This window comes from Idiotropiscis lumnitzeri, chromosome 9 (assembly GCF_059441095.1).
Source record: "Idiotropiscis lumnitzeri isolate Australia: NSW breed Sydney's pygmy pipehorse chromosome 9, RoL_Ilum_1.0, whole genome shotgun sequence".
NCBI classification, from domain to species: Eukaryota; Metazoa; Chordata; class Actinopteri; order Syngnathiformes; family Syngnathidae; genus Idiotropiscis; species Idiotropiscis lumnitzeri.
Window position 1 is genome coordinate 378,475 of NC_142399.1, and position 23,839 is coordinate 402,313.

At 45.9% G+C, this 23,839-nt stretch overlaps 2 protein-coding genes and 1 long non-coding RNA gene across 5 annotated transcripts; 2 read left to right on the plus strand and 1 right to left on the minus strand.

Moving 5' to 3' along the window:
* The first annotated feature begins 4,702 nt into the window (after positions 1-4,702).
* Positions 4,703-11,102, plus strand: LOC148329715 (uncharacterized). The gene is made up of 3 exons (XR_015845029.1): positions 4,703-5,201; positions 6,860-7,019; positions 10,851-11,102. It is a non-coding gene; the product is annotated as an uncharacterized LOC148329715 (long non-coding RNA).
* tsnax (translin-associated factor X) lies at positions 5,605-11,700 on the minus strand. Its single transcript, XM_088304386.1, has 6 exons — positions 11,409-11,700; positions 9,787-9,876; positions 9,598-9,712; positions 9,093-9,223; positions 6,815-6,924; positions 5,605-6,103 (listed from the first exon to the last, which is right to left on the minus strand). Exons 1-6 carry the CDS (start codon positions 11,422-11,424, stop codon positions 5,720-5,722), a joined length of 846 nt encoding a protein of 281 aa, XP_088160512.1. The 5' UTR covers positions 11,425-11,700; the 3' UTR covers positions 5,605-5,719.
* A 1,527-nt stretch (positions 11,701-13,227) lies between these two features.
* egln1a (egl-9 family hypoxia-inducible factor 1a) lies at positions 13,228-23,350 on the plus strand. 3 transcript variants are annotated; one of them, XM_088304384.1, is made up of 5 exons: positions 13,232-14,317; positions 19,716-19,835; positions 21,604-21,740; positions 22,059-22,126; positions 22,287-23,350. In XM_088304384.1, exons 1-5 carry the CDS (start codon positions 13,583-13,585, stop codon positions 22,403-22,405), a joined length of 1,179 nt encoding a protein of 392 aa, XP_088160510.1. In that variant the 5' UTR covers positions 13,232-13,582; the 3' UTR covers positions 22,406-23,350. The 3 variants fall into 3 exon arrangements, with proteins under 3 accessions (XP_088160511.1, XP_088160509.1, XP_088160510.1); XM_088304383.1 differs by having other exon boundaries at positions 13,230-14,317; positions 22,059-23,350; XM_088304385.1 differs by lacking the exon at positions 19,716-19,835 and having other exon boundaries at positions 13,228-14,317; positions 22,059-23,350.
* The last annotated feature ends 489 nt before the right edge of the window (positions 23,351-23,839 follow it).

Consider the following 23,839-nt stretch of genomic DNA (forward strand, 5'->3'; position numbering starts at 1 on the left):
GCAACTTGAACGTGACAGCAAAAAAGGAAAGACGATATTGAAGAACTTTTTGGGGATTTCAACAAGATTTAGTTCAACTGTTGTTCTCTCCAAATGAGTTCATTTAATTTGATCAAAATATTTGGAACTAAGCTTAGTTTGAATGTTTTTTTGTTGCTTCCATGAAAAACATGAAAGTCAGTCAATTCGTTTTTATTTCATTCATATTTCTATATTCAACCTAATTTACGTGGGAACCTTCCTCACAATATTTAGTTTGAATGATTTGGTTGCAAACTTTTTTTTTTTTTACATAGATTTTAAATGTATATTTTATTGCATTTATTTATTTTTTTCGCACTGCCCCTTTTGGGCTGTCGTGCAAATTATATACAATTATGTAAGCGTCGCGTGTGTGTGTGTGTGTGTATTAGAGCCATCGATTAATCTTTTTCTTTTTTTTTAATGGAGTTAATCACAGCTTAAAATGAATGAATTGCCATTAATTGCAATTGGAACTCTCTCCCCAATTTTCTGCGTCCGCAAATGCAACCAACGTTGACGTGTTCATTTCAAGTTGGAACTTGAATTCCTTCTCGCCGTGCGAGCGAATCACGAGCTGCGTCGTTATTGTTCCGTTTGGTTTGAATTTCCCAATTTGAGGGCCAACCCGCTTTTCTTTCATGTTTCCATGTTTCATCTCCTCTCAACGAGTTTAGGAATAAAAATCCAATTTCAATTTTGCAATTTCAATTTCATTTGTGTCCCCGGACATGACAGAAAATATCGTTATCGTATGAAAAACAATAAAAGCTATTATTGTAAAAAATGAGCACGAGCGATGAAAGCGGGATGAAAAAAAACAACAAGAAAGCGAGTGATGGCGAGGGAAAGAAAAGCTGAAAGGAAAGACGCAGACGAATAAAGAGGTGTTGTGTTCGCGGTTGGCCTTTTCCACCCGGGACACTCGTTGTGGCACGTTGAAGCGGCGAGGCCGACAGCCAATCGCCTCGTCCCGTTTGCCCCGTCACCCCGCATCATTGAGGTCAAAGGCTTAATGAGCGAGCGAGCCCGGGCGGCCGCCCCCGAAGACCCCCGCGTTGCCCCCCCCTGCCGCCAATCAGGCATGTCGGTGGACCGCCACCTGAACTCCGTGGTTGCGCGTGACGGCGCAGGTGGATTCCGCTCCACGTGCGATCGCAACGAGGGTCGCGGCGAGGACCCGGAGGACGACGTTGGCCGCGCTGGCCGGCGTCCCGGCGCTAACTGTTCACCCTTGTAATGAGATCACGCCCGCTGAAGGCTCCGGAACAAAAGACGGCAAATTGTCATTAAATGCGCAGCGCCGCAGCGGCACTGCGGTGGCGCTAGGGCGGCGCCCTTTGATCGCTGAGGCCTTTCATGGCCGCTAATGGCTCCTGACAGGCGCCGCCAACAGATTCTGTGACAAACTTCTCGATCCGGCCGAGGGGATTTTTGAACTTTGCCCGCTCCCGCGGCCCGGCCGGGACGGGCCGCTCTGTCAAACAATCACATCGATGACCCAATTGAGCAGTGGTCCCTCCCCGATAACCTCAATGAGCTCTATGTTGGCTGGCTTTGTTTCGACGCTCATTAAACACTCGCCTGCTTCCTGCCTTCAATACAAACACTGAGGCTGCGGGTTTTGGGGGGGGGCGATGCCACCACGCACGGGCCGCGCCGGGGATTCGGGGGCGCAGGTGCAAAGATGGAGCCGAGGGGGTCCGAGCGGGACTTTCCCACCGAGCTCTCATTAGGTCATGACAATCTGCTCCGACAAAGGCCACGGCGTGACCCCCACCGAGACCCCCCCCCACCGACACCCGCTCATCTGAATATGCCTTTTATAAGCACGCATACAAGTGATGCTTAACGTAGGGAGCGCCGCCCCCGCCGACTCTGGCGCCGCTCGCCTGCTGAAGGCCGAGCGGATCCGCAGCAACGTGGCGACCTCGTGAGAACTTTGGAACGTCGCGTTTCATTCCATCAGAATCCGAATGTGCTCATGTGACCACCTCACAACTGTTTGCACGCCCCTGAAAAAGATGTTGGCCTGCGCCGGCGCCGATTCGACGTGGGCCGAGTTGCCTTCTTCTGCCGCGTGGCCTCTCGAAGTCGGAGCGGGACATTGTGGGGACCGGCAAGCAGTTCTTGGTGCTGCTGCTTCGACCCGTTTGATGCTCGGCGTTGTCACGTGACCATGTACTCAGCACAAGTGAAAAGTTTGCAAAACATTTGCAGCTTGACAAATTTCGGAAAAGCCGTTTTGTTTTTTCTCTCCGCGGACTCGCCACTCACGACGACGCGAATCAGCCTGCGGTCGATCGGAGCCTTTGACTGCCGAACCGAGTTCTTGGCGGCTTTCACCAGGAAGGAGTCTGATGAGCTAGTAAGATGGCGAGCAGATCTTTTGGGGCTCACTTTGTCCTGAGTGTGGGGACGAAGGTCTCAGCTGAAGTGGGCTTTGTCTTGTAGGCCGGAAAGGAAGTGAAAAGTTTGACTCGCTACAATTTGGAGGTCTGTGATGGGATTTTTAGGATCTTTTGTCCACCGCTCTCAGGGTACATTTCGTGTGGACCCCCCCCCAACAACATCCAACTGCAGCTTTTGTCACCTCGGACCTACGAGTCGGATCTTGTGAATGAGATTGGGAATCATCATTTTTTTTTTTTTTTTGGTGAGTTATTTGAATGGCGGCGCCACAAATGCCATCTCGGAGCCCCCCGGGGCAAGCGGCTCCCACTCCCCCTCCGGCCCCGCCCCCACAGGATGCACCTCAGACTCGGATCAGGCGGGAGCCCCCAAGCCCCCAACTCGGCGATTTTATTTTGAAAAGTCCTCGTTTCAGTTTGTCTCAAGCGCCCCCGCCTTCCACTTGGACTCGGAAATCTGAGAGGTGACAAAGTCCACTTTGACGATGGCTACCAGGCAAAGAGGTTTTTGGTTGCCTCCTTGAGCATGTTAGTTTTTTCTTCGGCCAAATGTTTCGATGCAGAAACGTCTCAAAGGGCTTCACGTGTCCTTCACGTGTCAACATATTAACATCCCCTGATCTCGGCTACGTGCTGACTCAAGAGACAATCGGGATGTTGATGAAAATGCAGGCTCCACATGGTGTTCAACTGAGGCGCAGGAACCTCCTCCGTCGCCATAGCAACCAAAATCCAGGCCCCAACTTTTTGTGGCATGCCGACTCTTACGATAAACTCAAACCGTTTGTGATCCGCATCAATGGTGCAATTGATGCGTTTTCACCAACGGTGATATGGCTCCAAGCTTCCTCTACAAACAATGATCCAAAAGTAATCGCTAGATTCTTTATTCATGAGATGTCATCAAGAAATGGGACCCGAACTGAACTGAAAAAAAAATACTCGAAAAAAAAACAAAAGAATACTCCGAAAACAGAAAGAAATGACTCCATAAAACAGAGAAGAATGAAAGAATTAAAAACAACAGAGGCCCCCGAAAAATCACTCAGAAAAACAACCTTTTTTTCTCAAGTGAATGCAAAACGCTTCGATAGAAATGGCTCATATTTTCCTACGATAGTTTGGCCAGAAACAAGTTTTGAAATTGTGGCGTTCCAGATTTTTGTGCTTCAATTCCATCTTTTCCTGAAAACAAAACGTGTGGTGGACAAATGACATCTACTGGCCAAAGAAGGTACTGCATCCACATCTCTATTTATTGTCGAGGTGGGCCCGCGAAACAGTGACGTCCTTTCCGATGTCCCAAAGGAAGCGCCTTTTTGTCTCTCCTTTTTGCCATAACATATTCTTACCGAAATTAGGAAACTTGGCAGAAGATTTGACTTTCTAAAGAGGCCCAGTTTTTCAGTGAACTCAAATGTCTTATTTCTGGGTTGGCAAACTGAACTATAATGAGTCCCCTGTTTGGCCACAAGCAACATTTGAGCCGAAATGTGTCCATAGTTGACTTTAAAAGGTTTAAGATGGCATCCTTTGAAAAATGTTTGAATGTGAGTCGATGCACACGTTGTCAATTGATGCGTACGCAACTGTTGAAGGAAATGATTAGAAAGCATTCATTTGAGGTGACTGACACATGCGTGTTCTAGTTTAAAGTTGTTGATGGGATGTAAAACGAATGTTTTATTTTGTTTTCCAAAGGTGCAGATCCCGCCCAGCCGGCCGGCCAGCCATACTGTGGACAAGGAGAAGATGTGGGTCAGTGCCTTGCATGTCGTCAGATCAGCTGCTCGGATTTGAAGCATTTAATGTCCTTTAGAAGCAAATGAGCAAACTGCTTACTTAGAGGTGACCTCTGACCTCAGAGGTTATTGAGTTGAAGTCATCCAAACTAAATACATCACAACAACGAAATAATCTCCAATAATATCCTGTCACAAAAAGGATGCTCTGCATATTGTAGGTTGACTGATCTGACACTGAAAAATAATTCTTCAAAGACTCGGCTGTGGTTGAGTCAAAGTGAGCAATTAAAATCTGGCACTGTTTGATTGGTGGCTTTTGGGGCAACTAAAATACAGATGAATATATACAATACATATGTTTTTACAATTATATATATATATATATATATATATATATATATATATATATATATATATATATTAGGAAATTGAATTTGTTTTGCGTCTGCGCATTTGCAATCAATGTCTCTTCGGAGTGCAAAGTTCTTCGTTTATTTTATTTCGTGCTGGAGCGGCATTTACGCACTTAATGAATACAATAAATGAAAAATGTCGATATAACGACGGTAAATCACATCCAACACAAAGTACTGATCTTCGCCAGCAGATGGCAGACTTCATCTTTTATTCAAGCGACCGAAAACAAGTCAACAAAAAGGAGGCGGAAAACGCAAAAGGACAATCGGATCAAGTCCAAAACCTGATTCTTCCTTTATACCAATTATTTTGTTAAGCACTGAACGTTTTAGGATTTAGACAGTTGCAATAGCCAATCAGATCCCGTGTTGATGACACCAAGGCCTTCTCGCTGGCCTTACGCTGAAGGTGATGAACGCGTCTTGTGATTGGATACTCACTCACTCACCCGGAAGTCGTAACTGGCGACTGTGCGGAAATCTGAAATATGTCCTTGCTTTTTTAAATCACAATGGCCGAAGGGGGGAATTGAATTGCAGATATACTTGCGTTTTCAAGACGGACCTTTCAAGAGGAGCGAGATCGTCCAACACTGACTCAGTCGTGCGTAAGTGTCTTTCTGTATATTATTTCTCCAGCCGTGGTGTCATCAATGATGCTTTTGTGAGGGGGATTTATTCAAGACGGACTTCACTGAAGGCCTACGTATGAAATGTGCGGCCCGCCATTGCTGAACACAAGAGAGATTGTGTGTGTCTTTTGGAAAATAATGAGGTGGCCAAGAAAACTTGGCATACGTGTGTGTGTGCGCGTGCGTGCGTGCGTGTGTGTACATCAGGTGGCTGCTGGAGAAGGAGCCAGAACAAAGGTCACATGCTCTACCTTAGATTATCTGAGTGTGATAGGAGAGTGAAATCAAATAAACACACATCAGAGAAATCTAAAGTTTTGCAAAGCACGACATCCAGCAGAACATAGAAAACAGCTGCAGCTTCTCAGAGACAAAAAAATATTGTAACAATATTTTATTGTAATGTGACAATTATGTTGTTAAACATCTGAAAGCCAATTCCAAAAATGATTTCAACTTTGGCAAAGTGTTAAAGAGGAAAGGTGGAAAAGAACTCAGAGCGCAGCTTCTTCTGGGTCGATGCGAGCGTTCCGGCTGGAGAAGACATCGGCCAGCATATGTTTGGGGATCTCGGAACCGCGAACTCTCAGGGTGTAGCAGGCGTCCTCCACTTTGCCCAAACTCTGACGCAGCGTGTGCAGCTTCTTGGACACCTCATAGGGGCCCGTGTTGCCAATGTAGGAGAAACCGTCGTGGATCTGGCGCAGGAACTGGCTGAGCTGGAAGGGCGTGTCCATGTCACCGTTGCCCACGCTACTGATGCACAGACGCATCAACTCTCCTGTCAGGTCGGCCACACCCAGCAGGTAGTCTGCGGGCATCACCCGGAAAGTCAGGACGTGAGGCTGAAGTTCCGATGGCCGCGTGTCAGCAGAGTCCTGACGTAGCACAAGGGAGTTAAGTTGAACTTTTCAGCACTTTCATCATTATTACATCAAGAGACGACCTTCAATAATGTCGCGAATGATTCTCCATTCGTGGTGCAAAACATCAGCCAATTGTGATAAGCGGCACACTCTCTTATTTATCTAATTTATATATTTGTCTCTATTATTGTTGTATTGCACCGGAGAGGGGAGCTCTCTAATCTCGTTGCACTCTTGAGTACAATGACAAGAAAGGGATTTCTGATTCTAATATTACGCATACAAGAGAGTATGCCAATCTTGCTCTGGGAAGGAACCCAAATGGAAGACGCCACCAAAAAATATGCACAACCAAAATAATCCTGCTGCCTCACGACGTCATATTTCAGCATAATGAGGATTTCACGTCATCATCGACACCGCTTGTCCTGTGTGCTGATTACGGGCGAAACGCGCGCTACACCCAAACGGGTCGACACCCTCGCTGAGTAGGAACCGATCCCACGCTGCCCGAACGCAAGTCAGGCGAGCGGACCGCTACGTGAATACGGAAAGAGCTGACATGAAAAGGCTTGCGGCCCAAGGACAAAAGTCACACCTGATGGCAATTACGAGTCTGCGCTAACCTTGACTGAGCAAAAGCGACGCAACCAGACAGAACGCGACCGACACAAGTTCCTCAAAGTTGTGCGCTGCCGTCGTGCGAGCGTGTTGCAAATAAACCTCATCCGCTGTCGTGAACTTGAGCTTGCCGTTGATGTCGTCCAGGCTGAGGAGGCTGCGATGACGGATGTAGTGCCGGAAGGAGGCGGCCTCCACATACTCCTGGATTCCTGAACGCAAGAAAGCCACATCGGAATGAATCTGGCACGCCAACTGAAGGGGCGGAGCAAGCCGACGAATCAAACATGACGAATGCGCTTTAGAGGTCAGCTTTTTATTCTTCCACTTGACTACTTTTGGCACAAAGTTCTTGAAGGGCGGGAGCTTAACGGCAACATTCAAACAGGATGTTGTCAACAGGAAGCGGCCGGTGAGTTTCGTGTCACACGGCGTCATGGCCAAACCGGAAGAGTCACAAAAGCGTACAAGTGGAAATGATGGGACGTTTTCTATTCACGGTCAATTTTACGAAAACAATTGGGCGTTGGACGGGTGCAAAGGTTTGACAAAGGTCAAATTTCAAGTTCAACTCTGCAGATGACTCAGTCGTGCATTTCAGAATCAACCCAAAGCCGTCACGCGTTTGTGACGATGCAATGTTGAAATGGATTTACACCAATCGCAATCGGGTCGTTTAGAAAAAACTAAAGTAAGCAAAGTGTGACTGCGTATCAAGCCGAGTGTGCGTAAACACTCCGGGCTATCTGCGGCGTATAGATCGCAGATGGAGATCGCGATTCCAACATGTCTTTTGATTCGAACAACAGCGGCAGGCTGAGATGAGCCCTGGTTTGTTTTCTGGTGCTGTGTAAACAACAATCAAATAATCACAGGACGGAAGACTTTGTGTCCAAAGTTTACTTTTGGAGCTCCAATTGAACTTCAAAAGGTTCCGCGAGGAGGTGCGTCGTCTCGACTTTCGCTAGCTATCAAACATCCTCGCAGCAATTTGCGTTGGGTTTTGGCTTTTGGTTTGGTTGATGAAAAACGTTACATTGAACCGGAGACTCCTTGACTTTGACGCTGAGCTCTCATAAAAATGCGGAGAGGAAAAGAGTCTAATTGGTGGGAACTGCATTGATTCAAGAGTGACCACAATCTAAAAAATGACCTCGCCCCTCCCCCCTCATGAGCTAGATAACGGCGCACCATGGCATGGGTTTGTCTCCAAAGGCTGCAGACATTTTGGCTACGCTAACAAGAAGGGATAGTGATGCAAGAAGTGGAAAAGCAACGTTATCAGAGGGTGTTCCTGTTCATGGACGCCTGCAGCAAGTCACAAAAAGCGTTCGTTCGCCAGCAACTTCAAGCACAAATACGCAACGGGCCATTTCGACAAAGGAATCTCGTTTATTCACTCATCTCATTTTTGGCAGCGTACGTGTGCACCAACGGATACAAAACAGAAGAAATGACAATGTCATTGTGATGATATACTGACACATGGAAATAAAATAGACCAGGGATGGACGACTGGCGACACCCGCTCAGATTAGGCTTCATTCATTTTGGAAAATCAAAATGTTTACTGTAGCAGCAGAGATTTTTGTAAAAACATTGCCCACCACCAGAAGGCAGACGTCGCTCAGCAGCGCCTCCAAACCCAAACTGTACTTTTGCATCAGAGAAGAGCGAGCGAGCGGTTCCCGGCCAGGAGCCAGAATGAAACGGACGTCTTTCAGCGAAAATAGGAATTCAAATTCACACGGCGTAGTTTGCTTCCAGATGCCATCGGCCATAAAAGATTTCAACTTATGTCGCCACGGTAACGCTGACCTCAAACAACATCCATCATCTTTTCTTTTTTTTCTCACAAGAAGCGTTGACAGTTCGTTTGAAGCGCAGGAGGATTTATGTCGGGCTTTGACAATCGGATGCGATCGGGACTAACGTTCCGCTTCTCCGTGAATTGTTCCCAATTTAAGATGAACACAAAGAAGGACCAAAAGGACACGTGCGCGTGTGCGGCGCGCAGCCCCTCCTCAAAAATGAGTGGCCCATTGATTTAAAGTGAAATTATTAAAAGACTCATTTTTTTCATTCAAATAATTATAGTATGAAAAAAAAAAAAATCCAGCCTGACGCCGGCGACATGCGGAATGATTCAAAGTTGTGACGTCGCCATGAAGACCTCGGTGAGGGTGTGGATCCAAATCAAGTCATCATATAGGATGTCCTTACTGGACATTGTGCAAATCTTGTGGCTGGTCAAATTTTGCAAATAACATCAATAAGTCAATTCCATTTTTTAAATTACTCCGATAAGGAATCCGTTTTCAATTTGAAATAAGTAGATAACAAATTTGATTAGTTTTTTTTTTTAAGCGCCAAAACTCACCTGCAGTGAACGCTCTGTGAAACTGATAGACGTCCTCTCCACGAAGCTCTTCTGCAATCTGACCAATTTTTTCCCTCACACCAGCGAGTTTGCCATCTGCCTCCTTCAAAACGGCTTCTGCGTCGGGAACACTTCCCCAAAAAGGAAACCCGGAGCACAGTCAGAACGACGGCGCTTCTGCACTTCAGTTTCAAAATCCGCATTGGACCTCGTGCATGACTGTTTTGGAACGCCCAAGTGTGATTTACCACATTTATATCTTCCCAACCTAAATGGGTTTGTGTTTGATAGAAAAATGCAAAACCTATGTGACAAGATTTCTACAAATCCAAAACATTGAGCGGTTAGACAATAGTTGCAAAAGAACAACCTCAACCTCCTTTTAGGTGCGGAGCTCTACTTTTATAACAAAAATACGCTTTCTGCATTTGAGTCCATTTCTGAGTCCGAGAATCTTCTTCGTAAAATGACAATTTAGACATGAAGAAATATTCACGGGGCAAACCTTGTCACTCTGTGCAAAAGGAAAATTGTCCTCTTGCTCTCAATGGTGACGTCTCGACTGAGCTTCACAAGACGCTCGTATTTGTCGTGCTTGGTGTCGAGCTCCATCTGGAAGACTTCCAAAGAAAGTTGCCCGAAATAAAACGTTTGAAGCCAATGGTGGCATGGATGCAAAGGCGATGCGTTCTACCTTTGAAGGCTGCAATGACAGCGGCAGACATTTGGGAACTTGCTTCACAATGTTGAGGCGCGTTGCCGTTTTTCTGCCGATGTCCTTCACCTACAAATGATACAGAAAAAAAGATGCTGTGTTTTCTTTCTCTGAGTTGCAGTCATCTTTATTTTGCCAGCTGTGGGCAGCTGCAGATTTCATATGAACGAGTCTTGCAATTGTTCTTGTGGTTAGTTGACGCTCTAAAATAATGTAGCAGGAGGAGATGCACCTTCCTCCCTCTGGTGGCAAGTTTGCTTTTGTGTGCCTAATTTAGCTGAGCCCTCTGAGCCTATCACCACTCAAGGCTCACCTATAAAAGTAGGCAGAACCATCGGACCATTTCTTGTGTTCTGGTTTGGAGGTCCGCCCACATCCGCGCGACCTCGCTCCTTCCTTTGTTTCTTAAATTCAGTTGGTTGCTTTTATTTTGGCTATTCTCATGTGTGCGATAGCCAGCGGCTTTGTTGGCGTACCCCATCGCCTGCATGCGCGCAATTCGGCCTCGTTGGTGTCTTGATTTCACCCAGGTGAGCGGTTGTGCTCGTCTTCTGGCCTCCTCTTCCATGTGATCCTCAACGCCGCCGAGTGCAACGTATGTCCCATGACCACCTCTTCATGCAAACGAGATTGAGTTGATTAGTTGCTTCTGTATTTCTTTGTTTAGCGCAGACGGAAAGCGGTGGGCCACGTCAAGCGGCTACTGTAGAGGCGCTGTTGCTTGGTTTTACTTTGGATTCTTTTCGTTTGTTTCTGGACTTTGTTCCGCTTTTGGATAGTGCACCCCCCCACCCCCCTGGTCAGCTTGGAGGCAGCGGCGGGGCCGAGCCTTCCGCCATTGGATGCCCTGACACCCAGTCGTTGTTGTGCAGTGTGGAGCATGCCTGGTTTCAGCGATTGCTTCGCTCTTAATCATCCGTGTCAGCTGTTTTAAAAGAGACATTCCATCGGATCATTGTGCTTTTATAGAACTAATTGTTGATTTCTGTATTTGTTTGATTCTCAATTAATCTTTTTTGTTGTTGTCGTCCTTTGGTTTGCAGGACTGGAGGCTTATGGTGGCGGTTTTGGTGCGGGATCCCTTTTGTTTGCTGTGCTTTTGGGTGATTTTTTTTTTCTCTCTCACTAGATTTGTGTGCGTGTGAGTGTCACGAAAGTGTGCGTTTCTTCTCCCGGGATTCGTCCCGCTACAGTCCACCAGTCAGCTCCAGCCCCGCCTCGTGTACCCGTTCGTTTCTTTTATCGAAATGTATTGACTGAATATTTTAAATAAAACCATTTGTATATTCAAGGAACCACGCCTCCTGCTCTCTCTGTTCAACGAACCAAAGTGCCTTATTTCGAATTTCTTTGAGTGTAATTTCCAAGGTGGCGTTGTCTGTCTCATATTTGTCCCTCCCCAAAACAATTGCACATTGCCCATCACACGGTGGAGCTGATTAACATTCGTACCGCCGCAATAATGACGCCCAAAAACGATTACGACGTCTCAGATGAGTCGGCATGTAAACAATGGCGGCTAGCGGTTGGAACATGGAAGCAATCTGTCTGACGTTTTCAGATCAAAGTTAGTAAAGATTAGTCACCAAGTTTGAACTTACCTCCTCGCTTATTCATCAAAAGTAAAAGTCAAGTTGAGAAATTGGGATTCTTTTTGTCGACAGCTTGACGTGTGCTCGAAAATATACACGAAGCACCACAGTTTACAGCTTAACTTTAAGAGGTTTACTGAAATAGTTTCGATTGATACTTAAAAGACAGAATTACTCGCGCATCCAAACGAAAGTATGACAAATGTGAAGTCATTCCACGCGGAATCATTTCTCGTTGTGTCGATTTTTTTAGGCAGGCGGGGTGTCTCGATTACGCGGGGCCTTAGTGACGTTCGCGTGTGACCGGAAAGAAGCATGTTGGAATATGTAGTCCTTTAGAAAAGTAAGCAGGAGGGCTGGCTCGTAAACGGGGGCTTTCGTGACGTTTGTGCGTAACCAGAAGTGAAGCATGTTGGAATATGTAGTCTTTTAGAAAAGTAGGCGGGAGGGCATTCGTCCAAGTGCCGAGTGCAGCTCACTCGAGTCCAGTCAAAAGAACGATTTGATCGGCGTTGGTTTATTAGTTCGCTCGCTTCACTTGGCTAATACGGTGTACCAACATATATTTCATAGGCGATGTAATGAGAATTCAAACAGTGGGTACTAATAAAAAAAAATTGGGTTGTACTGTACTTGTATTTTTGGGGGGATGATCATATTCACGATCTAAATCCAAGAGAATGTAAAGAGAACTCACAGTAAAATATCAGGTCAATGTATGGTTTTATTAATGATAAATATGTACGCTCGTGTGGTTTGCTGTATAAAGAATTAAAACATCTCCTTTTAAAGGACGGACTTGATTAAAAGTCATGGCATCCTCCATAGTGAATAATAAAAAGAATAATGACTACCATTTTATCCCCGTTCAGTTTTAAGTTGTAATTTGTTGTCCTTTGTGAATTAAACTGGACCCCGTAACAGCCTGCTTTGTTGAAATCGGTTTTTTTTAAAGGAAAGAAAAACAACATCAATTGTCTTTGCTATGGATTATTGTATACAATATTCCTTTGGTTTGTTGATCAGATTTCTCACTCTTCACTGACTCCTGAAGATTGTCTACGTGCAGTTTGACGAGTGCCAACCTTATTTTACCTGCGGAACCTGACGCCCAAAAACCCGTTTACTTATAAATAAGGGTGCTTGAATGCAAGGTTGCCTGCGCCAGCATCTAATTGGATGCGTGACATAATGCAACGTTGAATATGACAGCCAATGCATTGGACTGCGTCCACGAAAGAGTTGTTGTTAAACTTTAGTTGGGACAAATTGCACTCTAAAATGACACTATGCGTGTATTATGACAAAGGGGGAATCTTGACATCCATATTGTGTCGTTTAGTGAAAGGAATTTCACAAATGCCAGTCAGGAATGAGGACAACACGCTGATGTGACGTTGAGTCTTGCTGCGTTCAAGGCCTTCCCTCTGGCTCAAATCTCCAAGACTCCACACTAGCTCGTTGTTGTTTACAATATTTAAACGTGTATTTATTCGACATTACAGGTAAGATGACGCATTTTGATGATTTGTAACAAAAGAAAATCCGTCTTTAGAAATATGTTAAGGCTAAGCTTTTATGACTGTCAGGGAACTATTAATTTGCTCATAAGTCTAACTTAATTATCTGATGCGGGTATTCGACGCGAGAGTGTAGCATTTCGCTGTATGTTCCTTTTCGGTCTCAGACAACGAGTAAAAAAGACAAGGGGTGTATATTAGACATACTTTGCGTATGAAGATTATAGACAAGTCGTGACATCGATTCACGACCCGCACGTGCTTTCATGGTGTTCCGCTTTCCGATGACCCCAAATATCACGCAAACGTTGGGGCGTGGCTTTCACCCGACGTCAGAGCAGGCGGGCCGGGTACAGGCTGGGAGCTCGGAGCGTCGCCATGCACGACCCGAGGACCGAAAGCTAGCTTGCAGAATGCCCCATGAAGACCTCGACGCAGGCCGTTTTGCTCGCTCCGAGCCACACGTCGTCGCGTTATTCCTCCGACTCGAGATGTGGACAGGTAGCGGGTGTTATGGAACGGGCGGCTTTTAAGTTTGACTTCAGGGTTTCGCTCGGCGTAGCGTGGCAAGAGGCGGTGGACCGCTTCCAAAGTTGTCGGTTAGCAAGGCGCGCGTGAAGGGCTGGAATTAAAGGCGCCGCGCACTCGTTGTTAGCGGCAAACATGGAGAAGCAACAGAGCGACTTGGAGCGGGAGCGGGAGCGAGAGCGAGAGCGCCAGTTCTGTGAACTTTGTGGGAAAATGGAGAACCTTTTGAAGTGCGGTAGGTGTCGGAGTTCCTTCTACTGCAGCAAGGAGCACCAAAAGCAACACTGGAAAGAACACAAACTCATTTGTAAGACGCAAGCACCTAAACCGAAACCCGAACTCGAGCCCGAGCCCGAGCCCGAGCCCGAGCAACCGCCCGGGGACGAGAAGACGCCGGATAAATGTCCGAAGAAGACCGGCCCCGAGCAGGCGGACACCGGTGCGCCTTCGTCACAACCCCCAAACGCGGAGCCGCAGGGAGTTGCGGAGCAAGTGGCCGAGGAGGGCTCCAACAATCCCGCCACACCGAACGGACAAACGACATCTCTGCAGAAACTGGCCACGGAGCACGTCATCCCCTACATGAACAAGCACGGCATTTGCGTGGTGGACGACTTCATGGGCGAGGAGACCGGGCTCAGCATCCTCGAGGACGTCAAGGCCTTGCACAAAACCGGCCGCTTCACGGACGGCCAGGTGGTCAGTCAGAAAAGTGACTCGACCAAAGACATCCGCGGGGACAAAATCACGTGGGTGGACGGGAAAGAGCCCGGCTGTGAGAAGATCCGCTTTCTTACCAGTTGCATGGACGACCTGGTCAGACATTGTAACGGCAAACTGGGCAACTACGCCATCAACGGAAGGACAAAAGTAAGTAAATAAACAGGTGGGCACTGTCAACCATTCACTTTTTACTTTTCCTCCTCCTTTTTTTTTTTTTTTTTTACTGGCTTACAAACTTCAAACCAAGAAGCATTGCCCAAGTCAAGAAAGTCAGTCGAGTGCTGGCAGTCTGCAGCTTCCATTGCCTCTCTTGACTTGGTCACGTTTCACATCACGAATGCAAACTGTGCAATGCTGCACTCTGCAGTAGGAACATGTGTCGTGTCAATGCCGACAAAGATAATGTCAGCCAGATAATAAGACGACGCCATTTATACAATAAGACAGTGGTGCACATTTTCCGTGTGGTTGTCATCCTTTTCTTCATAATGAGTGGGAAATATGTCCTGTATTCTGGTAGCTCCCGTTGCTGACTGTTATTCGGTTTAATGGTATAACTTGATCCGGTCTCTTTGAACAATTCATACGAAACAACAAAAAGGACAGCATCCAATCCCACTTTATTTCTATAGCGCATTTCACAACGGCGTGCATCGTTCCTGCCCATATATGGGACGATATCGTCATCTGACAATTCTCTCGGCCGCAATATCGGTGTCCGATCAGAAGTGCAAAATGTTGTATCACAATACGCACGCAAATACAGGTTCAAAATATTGACTGAATGAACTGTTTCCTGGAGGACCTGCACTCGTTCGTCATGTGTCAAACGTCCGAATGTTTCTCATCACGTGTTCTTGAATTGCACTTTTTTTTGTTTTAATTTTTAAAACATAAGAGAATAACGACTTGAACAGATCGGATGACTCGCAGAATGATAACGTTGAAATAGCCGGTGTCTGTTCCGCCAAATGTTGTTTTCCCGCCACCTCGTTATCACATAGAGAAGTTTTCTTTCTTTCTTTTTTTTTTGTCACAAAAGGCACGCTGTTGTTGAATCTCAAGGACCAGAAAATGAGTCATTGCCCTGATCCATTTTTAATGTCGGGCACATTCTGTCTTCCTTGCTCATCTCGCAAAGTTATTTTGAATCGTTGCGCCCTCGCCAGTCTCGTCACGTCCAAAGGAAGTGCCATGCGATACGCATCGTTTGTCATGTTGAACATTTTGCTGCAAAAGGTTTTTTAATTTACAGGGATGATTTTTCGAAAAAAGAGAAAGCCACGTTGCTAAAAGCTTCTCTGTCAAACGCCGTCCGAGGCAGCAAACTAAAAAAACGAGTCCCATTGAGAATACGTGATTCGTCACCGGAAGAAAAGTCCAGATTTCAACTCAACCTGTCCATATTGCCCCCCCCCCCCCCCCCCCCCCCCCCCCCAAAAAAAAAAAAAAACCCCAGCAAAGACAAAGGAACACTTACGACACTTTGGAACGTCAACTCGACCTTTTTTGTCTTCAATTCAAACCGTCCTTGAGAAGCTTTAGGACGCGGCAATCGAAAATCAAATCTGCACTTTGACGACGATTTGGACGTCACGATGAACATCTTTCACGCTTTGCTCGTTTGACTTCCTTCCCGCTCAAATTGGACATCGAGCGCAAAGTCCGACAATCGTTTCAATGGCGAACGCCGCTCGACGCCATTTAGTCCCACTACAAAATGTTCCGAGCCGAAATGAGCACTGGCGGCCGTTCTCCAACGAAGCGTGTCTTTGAAGTGAAATTGAAAATTTGCGTTTGCGTTGTCCTGCAAATCTCTTCAAAGATGCCGAGCGAATTGCCGAATCGCAAACACGTCAAATACTTGCCGCGCGCATGCGCGGGCACATTTGCCCTTTTTCTTGGACTTGAAGAAGCCCAAATCCAAATGGAGCAAAACAAATCTGCTCTGGCGTTTCTCCGCCACTTTTCTGGCCCGGCCCGACTTCGACTCGTTCGGAAATCTCAGAAAATGGCCCACGAGACAATTTTTGCTTTCTTCTTTGGAAAGACGCCACGAGAAACGTCCAGCTTGAACGCTCCAGTCGTTGGCTTTGGTCTCGTGGCGATTTGTGACCAGCGGCGGCGCCGGCCGATTCTGTTCAATAATGCGGCGAGGCCGGCGAGAGAAATGTTCCGACCGCGCCGCGACGCGTGACGACATTTTGTCGTTTGTCGGAATGTCGCGTGTGGACGACGCTCGTTCAAAAGCGTTGCTCAGATTTCAAAAATATCTTTTATTCCTCGTTGCATTCATCCAAATTTGTGTCAAAAAGGCGTCAATATCGCCATCTAAAAATGGAAAATTGGAAACGGAACGTATCGTCTCAAAAATTCAACTCTGTAAGAAAAAGGAATTTTGCAGGAAATATTTTCTGATATTTATTTCGAAATCCAATTTTGAAACGTGTGTTCCTCTCTTTCAATTTTGCGTCCGTGTTGTCAGTTTGCGTGCGTGCGTGCGGACCTGACGGCTCGTCGGAGGAAGTTGACCCTTGACCTAAATATCGTTGCGCTATAGAATAAGAAGGCGGGAGGAAGTCACGTGATGACGCCTCCTCCGAGTGGTGCATACCTTTTCTTTAGGCTGCGTCAGGTACTTGTTCCTTCCGCTTCCACACTCCTCATATGCTCGCGGCACCGCTCGCTGCGTGCCTGCGTGTGTGTGTGTGTGTGTAGCACAGCACCTTTTTATTGTTTGCATGTTGTACACTCAACAGTGCAAAAATATTCCAACTGCCGTGCAAAATCTTTGCTCATGGTCTCGTATGGCGTGCCAGTGGCGAGCGTGCGTCTTTGCGAGTACAGCAGAGGTTGAAACTGAACAATTGGTCGACTCTTGAATTAAAAAGTTAAAGCACAAAAAAGTATGAATTTCTCATTCTTGACGTCGTTTTTGTCAAAATAATTTCTTAACAGCCCAAATAAGTTTGCATGAACTTTGATGACATTTTGGATTCTTCAAAACGTTTGGTCGCTCATCGACCGCTGCCAAAACAAAAAGTATCCAATTGGGGAACGTTCACTTCACTTCAAATTTGTTGGCATCAGCTCTGAAGTGACAGCAAAAGGCAGACAAAATATCTCAGCAGCACTAAAAAAAAAAAAATAGAACCAGATCATTTAACAAAGCAAAATGTGGAAGAAAAAAAAAAAGTACGTGTCCAGCTTTTCTAGGAATTGTGATGAGATATGAAAACAGTTAGTCGGAATGTTTCGCAAACCAGAGCAAATAAACGCATCGTGCGTCCTTTTTTGTTTGTTTTTTGGCCCCGAGCAGAATCTCAACTGAAAAACGCAGCCTTCGACTCTTATCCCAAACTGAGTTTTTATTCGGCTCCATCTTTTGTGTCGTCGGAGCACCTTTCCATTCTGGCCCACATTCAAAGTTTGTCACGGGAATGGCGTCTGATGCACGATTGTAACTTTTTTTTTTGCTTTTGACTCCGCGAACGTTAATGAGTCAACATTTTTCTCCGTTTCTCTGTGTTCAATTTGATCCTGATCCAAATGAGGATATTTTAGCTTTGGCGCCGGCTCGCCCGACCTTTGCGATCGGCGGTGACCAAATGTGCTCGTCGAGTGTCGCTCTCTTGCACGTTTGAGATGTTTGGCTCATGTTTGGCTCATGTTTGGCTCTTGTTTGGCTCTTGTTTGGCTCATGTTTGGCTCATCCGACACAAGCTCACGCCAAAGATCAACTCCACGAAAGCGCTTGAAGACGAGCGAGCGAGCGCCGCTGTGTGCAACGTGCTGTCATGGAGCGCAAATAAGTCGCAAAGCAATTCAGAACAAAGACAATACAAAGCAGCAAAAACGATGCCACTTGATTTAGATTTTCACCACCTCACAAAATGGACGTTGCAATTTGACAACAAGCAACACTCGAGCGGTCAAATTGATGTCAAGGGTTGACTTCAAGGAAAACAAAAAGTTAAGCGCGCGGAGTTGACACCTTCGCTCGTAAACGTGTTGCCAGCAGCTCAAGTGTGTGTGTGTGTGTGTGTGTGTTGTACAAAGCCGAGGATCAGCCGTCCGTCCTCACGCTCCGCACGTAGCATGAGCATTAAAATAAAAGTCCCTCTGGCACGAGGCCAGCAAGTACGAGTTTACTGCAGTTCAACTTTCTTCTTCTGCTTCGTTCTCGCTTCCGAGCGTGCCGCTCGTGCCTTCCACCGACTTCACTTCTTCAGCATGAATTTGTTGCTTTTACCTTTGAAACTTCCTTCTGTTCCTAAACGAGTAAATTAGGTGACACATTGCCGTCCTTTGTGGGAGCTTTTTTTTTTGGGGGGGTGTCCTTGGCATCCTTTGGCAAATGTGGACGACGATCTCTCGATACAAAATAATTGCAAAAAACATTCCGAGTTTTCTTGGCCGACGTGTTCAATGATTCCGACTCCCGCCGGTTGCTGTCCGAGTGTTTGACGAAAGTCGAGGAGCTGCTTTGCTCACGTGCACTTGAACGAGGCGTGCCCATCCCGATTTTTGTTTTTGGTTTTGCTCCTCATGACCAAAGGACCTTCAATTTACCAGTCGGCTTTTATTGTAAAACTTTGAGCGATACTTGTGAACCAATTAAAAAAAAAAAACTGCACATGAAGTCATTTTGTAAATAATTTGTAAAAATGGAAAAAAAAAATGCGGATGAGGAGGACAGCGGGTGACTTTTCCGCACCTCAGCGGAAGAAGATTGGTGGACGAGATCAGTTTTTCTTTTCAGGAAATGAAATTCAATTAAGAAAATTGGCGCAAATTGCGATCCCGGCCAGCCGATCGATGGGGGCGCCTCTTTTAAAACAAACAAACAAAAAACCGTTGATTCTGGAAGTGGTTCACCATTTGCAGCCTGAGGCGGTCCGTGTTCTGTGAGGAACGCATGCAAACGTGATGTTTTTAGAATCATACAAAAAAACGGAGCTCCGCGTTTGGAGACGTTGTGCCCAAATAATCAGCTGGCAAATTGTTCACGTCGCCTCGAAGAAGGATGGCGTCACCGTGGCTGTAAATCTTCTTGCCCGTTACCCGCACGCGGCATCTGTAAAGCTTGCAACTTTGCAGTCGGAAAGTATCAAAACTTTGAATTGACCCCAAACGAGTGTTTGCGTCTGCTGCTGACACGACGAGAGCGAAGCCAAACAAAAAGACGTCGGGGGTTTCCCGCTTCCGAGCGAGAGCGGCGCTGTGAAGCGACTGCAGCGGCGACGGGTTGCCATGGCGATCATCCCGTTTCCCTCCATATTTCGGGATCCCAAATGCATCTTTTTGCAACATTCCCAGCGACGGGCAGAGCCATTTGCCGCTCTTCCGAGTTGCAAGCGAGCTTTTTCCAAGCAGGACTTTGATTTCTCCACGACAAGACATCTGGTCCAAACGCTTCAACGCTATTTGAGACTTTTTGCTCGCTACATTTGCAAACATGAAAACCTCCGCTCCGATATTTGCTTTTGGCTCTGCGTCCATTTTGATTTTCTACTCATTTTCATTTTGATCTTCTTGTCTTTAGGCAATGGTAGCATGTTACCCTGGCAACGGGACCCGTTACGTGCGCCATGTGGATAACCCCAACGGCGATGGACGTTGCGTCACATGCATATATTACCTTAATAAAGATTGGAATGCTCAGGTACGTGACGGACGATTGTTGCTTCTTAAAGATGCGTGCTCAACATTGTGAGCAAACGTGACATTTCCTTCCCGGATCACTATTTCCCTTTGGCAAACCGTGCGGCAACAAATTGATTGTGAATCTTTTTCCAACAATTTCATTTTGTTGCAACCGTTCCTACTTGGAAGTGGATTTTTTTTCCGATGAATACAAAAAATTTGTTCGATGTGACAACGCACATTGCCAACATCTTGAACGTTTTTCCTTTTCAACACATTCTCTTGTCAACCGAAATGCTACTGTAAATTTTGCAACCTGGATTGGAATTTGTTTTAAAAATAAAAAACCACAACTGACATGATTTTTTTTTCAGATGCAAACTACTTTTGTAACATTATTTGTACCACGAATGAGTCATTTTCCCAGTTTGTCCACAATGGCAATTTAGCCTCAAAATCATAAAACGATTTTTCAAGGTGTCGCGCTGACAACTTTTCTGTCGATATCGAATAAAAGAAAATATATTGGTGATGGTTTCTTCCGAACAACATTTTAATGGCACGCAACATTCAAGCCGTTGAAATCTTAACATCGTATGTGCTGTCGTGCCGGGTGCTCAACCTGCGGCCCGCGGGCCATTTGAGTCGTTCTCCAAATATCTTAGCGGTGACGCAAAACCATTGTGACTGTCGTTCATTTTCATCGTCGTCTTTTGTTCCACATTTGTGCTCTTGTCGATCCCGCGAGTTCCTAATTTCCCTTAAACACTCGCGATATTTCCTCCGGCATGATCGTCGGGAAGTCGCTTGCTTCACGCCAGAAGTTTGTCACACGCAGTTGCTCAATCAGGCGCCGTCAGGCGTTCGGAGCTTCAGATTGACCTCATCGGTCGGAAAACTCCTCCAATGGGAATGTCGCAGCCGATTGGTTGTCGCTACGCTTTGCGCGTCGCAGCCAATTATGGCGTTGAAAAGGATTTTCCACCTGAAATTTTTTGTCTTACAAGTCTGTCTGTATTCGCTTCATGTCTTTGACTTCCCGAGTAATATCTGAATGTTTTTTTTTGTTGTTGTCGTTGCCAAGAGTGCAGCAATTGAGTCCAGCAGCAATCCACGCTTGAAACATTTGTGCACTCTTGCTTCAAAGTTGTTTTCATGTCGTCCTCACGTCCACGTGGTCAAACGTTTTTGTTGCCGTGTCTCCAATTTTGATGTTTGCATTTTGCTTGAATCTCTTCGATGCTCATTCTGAGAAGGACGCTGCGCTTTTTACGGCATTCTGCAACAAAAACTTCCCAAATGTCACACGTCAACGCACGCTAAACGAACAACGGGAGCTTTCATTTAAGCAAGACATCAAATAAACTTTGCAGACCTTGCGTCTTAAGGACTTCCCTTAACTTTTTGCGCCTTGCTCGAAACAAAACCCAAAAATCGTTGCCCTTATCGATGCAATTGTGTTGGCTGAACCCCAAAAGAGTCCAAATGAGCAGAAGCTGTTTCGGGCTCGCAAGTGTCGGAACGTCGCGCTGGCCACAATCTGCTTTTTCACTCTCGCGCGGCACTTTTGCCGCACGTTATTCTTGCGATCCCGCCCGCCCGCCGCAAAAACAAGGAAAGCTGCCGTTTCCGATCGGGAACGTTCCCCCCCCCCCTCACAGCGGCGTCCAGCTGACGGCGCGCTTTTTATGAAGGCGGCGTGACCTTTGACCTCGGCCCCACCATACCGTTGTCACCTTGCTGCTTTTGTCTCATCGTGACGTTTCTCCTTTGTCGTCATCTTGCAGGAACACGGAGGCCTCCTTCGAATCTTCCCAGAAGGAAAAGCTCAGGTTGCCGACATCGAGCCCAAATTTGACCGTCTGCTTTTTTTCTGGTCCGACAGACGAAACCCGCATGAGGTTCAGCCCGCTTTTGCGACCAGGTGAGTGTCCACGACCGAACTGCAACTCGTCTTTTTGGTCCCATCGGTGTGCCGCGAGCGAACATTTGGAGCACGTCGGAAGATTTCGCTGACTTTTTTTTTTTTTTTTTTTTTTTTTTTTTTAATTGCTCCGAGCCCCCCAAAATAGGACTGCGACCCCCATGAATGCAAAATCGTCGAGGTGTTTTCAGTTTAGAGCCTGAATGTTTATGCGTATCCGGCGTATCCGGTTTATGTTCTCCGCCGTTGCGTCTCGTTGACAAGCTCGGCGTCGCTTTAGCGGTGAGTCGGTGCTCGCTGTCGTTTGTGTCTCCGCAGGTATGCCATCACCGTGTGGTATTTTGATGCAGATGAGCGAGCCCGAGCAAAAGAAAAGTACATGACGGGTAGGCCCGGATGTTTTCTGTCTTCATCGTCTTCCCAGATTTTTTTTTTTTTTTTTTTTTGTGCTCTCATCCTCCTCCACTGTGTGCACACTTGGAACAATCTTGTTGTTGTTTGTTTTTTTTTTTTGTTTTTTTTTTCTGTTTTGCCCCGTGCGTGCAGGTGCAGGAGAAAAAGGAGTAAAGGTTGAACTGGGTAAGCCATCCGATCCCAGCAAGTGCAAAGACCGCGTCCGCTCCAGGCAGCCAATAAGCGCGCTGTCCCCAGCAAGCGGCCCTTAGCGAACGCCGGACGTCTCTGTGTGTGTTTTACACGAGGCAGCGGCAAGTGGATCGGGGATGGTTTTGGAAGAAAAGCAAGCATACACAGCTGAGTGCTTTCACATTCAGTCAACCTTGACAGCCCAACGGACTTTGAATGTCATGACATTGAACTGAAAGGGATGGTGTGTGTGTTTTTTTTTTGTTTTTTTTTTGTTTTTTAACTTCCCTCTCCTGGCCAGCCCACCGTCTTTTTTAAAGGTGAACATTTGCACCACAACTGACACTTTGACACAAATCACAGGAATCAAGCTCATCTCTCAGTGAATTCCTTCAAGGTACAGCATTCTGCAGAAAAGCAATGCATTATGCTTGGAGTCATCGTTTTTATGCTGCTGTCTGGAAAATGTGCTTGACTTTGCAATTATGAGGAATAAGTTGGATTAAAAACACATTTATCCTGACAGAAACACAATGGTTTTGGTTTGAATTTCTTTTCCACAACACAAAAAAAGTTTGGCGTCAACCGTCCAAGGAGCAAATCTAGTTATATGATGCCCCCTACGGGAGGTCAATGGTATGGCACTCATTGATTTTTTTATTTTTTTTTAATCTCAATGTGGACTTTAATGCATTCATTTCCATATAATGGAAGTTGAATTGCACAAGGTCTCAAATTAATTAAAGCTGTCTTAAGGTGACTGTCGACACTGTTTTGCATAATTGACCCGTTTTGTATTACTTTAAAAAGAGAGAGCTTAATAAGAAATGTCTTGGTTTTTTTTAATAATGTTTCCTTCATTTGGTGATGAATCAAAAGCCCCCAAATACCTTCAGTTAGCATTTAATTTGTCCATTTTTAGCACAATAAATTTTCAGGTACAATCTGTATGCTTATCTTTCTACATTTTGGACTTCAGCCGTCTGATAATAGTGTCAATAAAACGAGTGAATTTACTAAGCAAATACGGTCTTTTGGTATTTTTCCTCACCCCAATTCACCGCTTGAAAACATCCCTTAGAATAAACTTGATGAACTCGATTGTTGCAGTGGTGTCGAACCGCACGGTTGTCCCACTCAGAAATGGTTCAAATAGTTTGCTTTCGCCATAACAATTGTTTAAAGCCAAGAGAAGACAAAGAAAAGCGCCGTTATGTTCATTTACGTTTGACACCACTGCCAATTACAATAAACTGTCGAATTAATACCGCTAACTGTGCTAATCAAAAATGAGTTTCAAGTGTGCCTAACGTGTGTACAGCTGCAAAATATTTCAATAACAAGAACAATGCATGTTTGTTAAATATGTTGAGCCAAATTGAATCCAAAAGCCTTCTTGATTTCGAATTGCATTTATTGGACTTCCATAAATTGACGAGAAGCTTTCGGGCTTATCGTCAGCGGCATCGACTGTGCTTTAAGATCGATGACCTTTTATTCCTAAAAGTCCGATT

What these genes read in the sequence shown, in the direction of transcription:
- tsnax (XM_088304386.1), bottom strand. An exon ending in TGTCATTGCAGCCTTCAAAG is followed by an intron (nt 9,713 to 9,786) that starts GTAGAACGCATC and finishes TTTCTTTGGAAG; the next exon opens with TCTTCCAGATGGAGCTCGAC. An exon ending in CTTTTGCACAGAGTGACAAG is followed by an intron (nt 9,224 to 9,597) that starts GTTTGCCCCGTG and finishes TTTTTGGGGAAG; the next exon opens with TGTTCCCGACGCAGAAGCCG.
- egln1a (XM_088304383.1), top strand. Translation starts at nt 13,583, where the DNA reads ATGGAGAAGCAACAGAGCGACTTGGAGCGGGAGCGGGAGCGAGAGCGA. An exon ending in CCATCAACGGAAGGACAAAA is followed by an intron (nt 14,318 to 19,715) that starts GTAAGTAAATAA and finishes TCTTGTCTTTAG; the next exon opens with GCAATGGTAGCATGTTACCC. An exon ending in ATAAAGATTGGAATGCTCAG is followed by an intron (nt 19,836 to 21,603) that starts GTACGTGACGGA and finishes GTCATCTTGCAG; the next exon opens with GAACACGGAGGCCTCCTTCG.